The sequence below is a fragment of the Camelus ferus genome, chromosome 4 (assembly GCF_009834535.1).
Source record: "Camelus ferus isolate YT-003-E chromosome 4, BCGSAC_Cfer_1.0, whole genome shotgun sequence".
NCBI classification, from domain to species: domain Eukaryota; kingdom Metazoa; phylum Chordata; class Mammalia; order Artiodactyla; family Camelidae; genus Camelus; species Camelus ferus.
The window spans coordinates 17,387,407-17,393,431 of record NC_045699.1 but is presented as its reverse complement, the minus strand read 5'-3'; the positions used below and the strand labels follow the sequence as shown (position 1 = coordinate 17,393,431).

The following is a 6,025-nucleotide window of genomic DNA, read 5'->3' as shown; positions in this document are numbered from 1 at the left end:
CTGTGCTCACTTACAATAATGAAGAAATCAGCTACAAATTTTGAGAGAACAGCCTGAAGAGTCATTAGTAGGAAAACGTTGAAAGAGTGGAAAATGCCAGTTGCATTTCTGATCAGGAGGCTCTAGTGAAGCACATTGCCACCTGCTCATACTTTTGTAGACAAAATCCGACAGTCTCAGTCATTCATCATTTTATCTTGAGCAATTCACACGAACCCTGGATAACGAGAAAATTGTGAACAGGTCATAGACCTTTCTCCTTCGGCAGTTACTCAATCAAATGGTCCCCATTCCTGAAAGGACAAATCCAGAGGAATGAGGAAGCTTGGCTGACTATGGGAGATGGATGGCAGCCAGCTCCGGAAGGCCCAGGCCATCTCTGTCCTCCACGAGATGCTCCAGCAGATCCTCAACCTCTTCCCTGCAGAGCGCTCCTCTGCTGCCTGCGACACCACCCTCCTGGACAAACTCCACACTGGACTCCATCAGCAGCTGGAGGACCTGGACACCTCTTTGGTGCAGGTGATGGGAGAGCAAGACTCTGCCCAGGGAAGGGCGGGCCCTACACTGGTGCTGAAGAGCTACTTCCAGGGAATCCATCTCTAACTGAAAGAGAAGATATACAGTGACTATGCCTGGGAAATTGTCTGACTGGAAATCATGAGACCCTTCTCTTCATCAGCCAAGTTTCAAGAAAGGCTAAGAAGGGAAGGGACCTGGAAATGATACTCTTTAATACACTAAGTCACATTCCCACATGTTCAGTCATTTTAAGCATTCTTACTTATGCTTTAGTCTAAGAATGTACTGGGCTAAATGGTTCAAAATTGTGTTTAAATGTTCTTAAATGTTTATCTTTAAAGGTACTATCCCTTGAGAGATAGTTATAATGATGCTTTGTATTGGGGGAACTTCCTGTAATCGGTTTGGAAATCATCATGTCTGACCTCATAACAACAACAAAAATGAAGAACAAACTGAAAAACAACTTTTCTTAGATCCATCAGAGAATTGAGGTCACAGTGCATGCCATTACCCTTATAACTGTGGAGAGGAGGAAGCAGAGAGCACGCTTACCTGGAACAGAAATGCAGGACAGAAACCACAGCTAAACCTAATACAGATTTTGCCGGTGGATCCAACCGGTGTTCCAGGTTCTTGTCCCGTCCTAGAAAGAATTCAGAGACAAGATGTAGAGGTTAAGAAAAGCAAAATGAGGATTTATTAAAGGATGGTTTGTACACTCTCAAGGGGAGAGCAGGCAGGCTCAGGTGAGAGGCTGCCTGTGTTTCTTTGGCAAGTTAGTTACATAGGGTGTAAAAATGAATGGGCAGAATATTCATGGAGGAGGGAAGGGTTTGGGGTCACAGTCCCTGATTATCATCCCAACTCCACCTTACCAAAGGGAGGGGGGATTTTTGTCCTTATTTATTCTGGATCAGAAGTGTCATGGCATTGGTGCATGATGGGTAGTTGTGATCTGCAAGGCTAATTTTATTGAAACGAGGGCATAATGAGCAAAAGGTTACATTCAGATGGGAAATTCCTGCCTTTTCTGACCTTTCTTTGTTGGTCTCCTGGCCAAAAGGTGTGACCCCTTATCAGCCCAAAGATTCCTGCTTTTCTTTCTCTGCCCAGGGACCCTGGTGCTCACTTGTGTATGTTTTCCTGCATTTGGCTTCTGCCCCTTCTTTCTGCCCAATTCCTGCAGTTTCGTCTGTGTCCCCTTTCTTCTGCTCATATATAGCTGTCTGCCTGCTCTGACACTGATAGGACCATTTAAACTGTAAGTGAAGAATTACTGGAGGGTCCACGGGGTTGAATGTGAGATTTAAAAACTGACTGCAGGATGTCCAGTCTTTGGGGAGGCTCACATCTTTGAGTTTTACCTTAGGATCTCACCAGGTTCTCAGTATGAAGACCAAAAAAAACCCAAAAAAACAAAAAAAACCCAAAAATCCCCTGGTGCTTCCAGTTGAGGAAGGGAAAGGAAATCATTCTGAAATACACTCAGAGTCTTCTGTTCCCTATAACAAAGACCTGCCCTCAAGTGAACTGCCCTCAGGGGAAGCCTAACCCACCTGGGGGTAGAGAAATACCCAACTCCAACCCTGCTAACTTTTTCATCTCACCTAATAGGGTGGTAAAAAAAAATCTGAGAAGCACTTGTGAACTCACAGCCCAGGAACACAGACTCACTGAAAGACAGACAAAATCACAGGATTAGACAACACTGCCCCTTCCCCATACGTACTATCATTAATACAGGGGATTATGACTGAAAAGAATTGCAAACGTCAGGCTTTGTTTAAGGAGAAACCTCTAAGGAATTCCAAAGACAAAAATGGAGATAAAAGCATGGACACAGGAGGAAATTTTAGCCTCTGACATCCACAGATACGGCGAACAGTAAACATAGCACACCTCCTAGCAAAATAAATATAAATTCTCACCCTAAAGGTCAACTTACCTCAGTTCCCTTTACCCACAACATCACGTTCAGCTTTCAGTAAAAACTTACAAGGCATACGCTAAAAGGCAACAGACACAGTTTGAAGAGACAGAGCCAGCATCAGAAGTAGACTGAGATATGGCAGAGATTTTGGAATTATCAGGCCAGGAATTTAAAATAACTGTAATTAATACGCTGAGAACTTCAATGTATTCCTATATTAGTTCATTTATTCATTCATTTTATCTATGTCATACTATGTATGGTAGTTAGAATAGTTTTGTTCATATAATACCATGTTTACTTTTATAATATATTAAAATATAACAAAAATGTCTACTTTTATTTGGTCAAATTGTTTTCTTGTTTGATTTATGAAATTCTTCCTCAGAAGATTTCTTGAAGTTGTTTAATTTTTAAAAAAGAAATAGCCTAAATTTGCAACCCATTTTGAAGAATGGATGATGAATTCAAATTACTCATTTTTTTCCCAGTTGGCTATATTTTAAAACTGCATATTTCTATGCCAGACCATGTGGTTATTCTGGGGATATAGAGGCAAGTAAAGCAGTTTCAAAAATCTATTCTCGAGGAGCTTTCAATTTTGAAGAGAAAGATAAAACTGTAATTAGGCTTAATGAATTTCAATTTTGTTTCATGTTACAATGAGAGGCAGAGTATATATGCTATTCATTTACTGATTCTGATACCCGGCACACGTCCCCCTTCCTCTCTGCTTTCCCAGACACCAAACTCTCACTCCCATATCACAGTCCTTTCTTTCCTCCCAGTGAAGAAGTGCCCATTGTGCTGTCCTCCTTCACTCTGCGTTAACCTGTAATGCCCATTCTTACAGCAGTTTCCTATTCCTTCTGGCTTCTTGCTGTCTTGAGTACAAAGCCACCAATTGAAAACATAAGTTGTGTGAAAGTCTAGGTTTCTCGGAATCTCCAATATGAGAGGCCTTTTTCTTTTCTTTTTCCTGGTGGATATTTTTGGAAATGACTTAATGTCCCTGTAACAATGCTGTAACAGTAGCTGTAACAAAAAGGAAATAGAAAGCAGGATCCATTTCACCCTGTGGACTATTAAAATATTCATAGGGGAAAGTGCCGCCTACTGGCCAAGATGGACATGACAGTGACCAATTTGGAGACCTGGCTTCTGTTCTATGCAAGTCTTCTTCCCTAGCAGGAGATTTTTCTTCAGGCTAAAAAAGGTTTCTTCTTGGAAAGAACCATTTCCAGTAGTGTAAGAAGCCTATTCCCTTGGATTTTAAATATTTTAAATGTACATATATAATTTTAAATATATATATATTTTAAAAAGAGCAGTTGGGTATGCAACAAAGTTGAGCAGAAGGTATAGAGATTTCCCACATACTCCCTGCTCCTATATATGCATAATCTCCCCTATATCAACATCCCCCACCAGATGGAACATTTGTTACAACTGCTTCCAAGGGTGTGAAAATTAGTTCTTGGGGGTGTGAACACATCTTAGACGTTACAACGGTTTGTGGAGCTCCAAAGTTCAATCTTGTCTAACAAAAAACCTTATTTTAGTATTTACTTTCTCTCACTGGGTTTCTCGTGTATCACACAAGCAGCATTGACACTGAATTCATGGGGGATACACAAAATATATGCAAGATCAGTGCTACAAACCTATGGCGAACAGATGACTGTGCCTGGAGGACTTTCCGTCATTTCCTGGATATTAGCCGCATTGTGAGCCGTGGCCTCTGCATACTCTCAGCTGCCACTGGCTGTCTTGTGGATGTTGCTTCTGTTTAATCCTGAGCACTTCTGAGTGTGATGTGGGCTTTGGGAATTAAATACAAATGGGTTATATTTTATGATTTAATTCCAATGAAGTTGCCCAACACATTATATCTACTACTAAACAGAATTATGTTTGGGGCTAAAAAAATAAAAAATGTTGACACTATCTGGATTAATATCTAGCAGCTGGTTAAGTTAACAATTATTTTCTCATACAAGGCAAAATTAAAAGTACCGAAATAAATAAGAAAATATTTTAATTTTTAATCACTTTTAACAGTTTTAAATAATTTAAAATATTTAATTACATTAAAATTACTATGTATTTTTAGAAACTGTTTATATGCATATGTAATTTTATATCTTACAATTTATATAAGTAAATAAATTTGTCACTCAGCAAATTTAGTTATAAAGTTGTGTCAGTAGCTTTTAAATTTAACTTGTAGCTTAAAATTTTTATATAGTCATTCTTAACCCTGCATTGAATAAAAAGTAAACTTTGCACTTTCTCTTATTTTTCTATAAAGTAGAGATATCCATGGAGTACATAAATAGATACACAGTACATATGTGTTATCACAGTTTAATGGGGGGGCAATTAGGAAAAAAGTATCTAAAAAGGCTCTGTGGGCAGGGAAACAGGCACTAATGGAAAAATTTAAGAAAGGCTGAGAAATGCTGCCCCAACCCATTGGGAGAGTGCAAACTGAAAAGCAAAAACAGAAGTAGAAAGTAAGAGGAAACATTCAGAAAATGGAAACAAACTGGTCCCCATTTAAGACACAGGAACAAAGGCAGGTCTTCAGAGAACCTTCAGACACCAGGGTTCACAGAGTCACCCACCTCTGCCAGGCCAGTAGCACCTGCAATGTCCCCAATGGCTCGACCCTTGTCCTTACTTATGGCCCTGGTGGCGCTCAGCTTCGACTCCATCTGCTCTCTGGGGTGTGACCTGCCTCAGACCCACAGCCTGGCCACCAGGAGGACCTTGGTGCTCCTGGGACAAATGAGGAGAATCTCCCCCTCCTCCTGCCTGAAGGACAGACAGGACTTTGGATTCCCTCAGGAGGTCCTTGGTGGCCACCGGCTCCAGAAGGCTCAAGCCATCTCTGTCTTCCATGAGCTGGTCCAGCAGCTCTTCCTCCTCTTCAGCACAGAGGGCTCGTCTGCTGCCTGGGAGGACAGCCTCCTGCACAGACTCTGCACTGGGCTTGATCAGCAGCTGATGGAGCTGGAAGCCTGTCCGAAGCAGGAGGCGGAGCTGCAAGGGCGTCTCCTGCTGAATGAGGACCCCATCCTGGATGTGAGGAGATACTTCCACAGAATCACTCTCTATCTGCAAGAGAAGAAATACAGCCCTTGTGCCTGGGAGATCGTCAGAGCAGAAGTCATGAGATCCTTCTCTTCAGCGAGACACTTGCAAGAAAGATGAAGCAGGAAGGAACGACAGAGGCCTGGTTCAACATGGAAATGATTCTCACTGACCAACAAGACCACACGGCCACCCGCCCTGCTGGGTCAAAGACCCTCATTCCTTCTGGAATCAGGACACGAACTGGATCAATCTGTCAAATGTTGTCGGGAGAATTCAGCAACATCACGTTCTGCTCTGCAGGCACTCATCCCTTACAGACGCCCATGCTCATCTATTTATTTCTCTATTAAATATTTATTTATTTAACTATTTATAAGATTTAAAGTATTTTATTTATGAATATTCTGTGTACCTTTACATGTGGTACTACAATAAAATATGTTCTTTATATTTAGTCAGTTTATCTTTTTG

The 6,025-nt window shown here is 41.2% G+C and overlaps 1 protein-coding gene across 1 annotated transcript; it reads left to right on the top strand.

Moving 5' to 3' along the window:
* The first annotated feature begins 5,107 nt into the window (after window positions 1-5,107).
* LOC116663075 (interferon alpha-1-like) lies at window positions 5,108-5,671 on the top strand. The gene has a single exon (XM_032477604.1). The coding sequence runs from the start codon at window positions 5,108-5,110 to the stop codon at window positions 5,669-5,671; it is 564 nt and encodes a 187-aa protein (XP_032333495.1).
* Window positions 5,672-6,025: the final 354 nt, after the last annotated feature.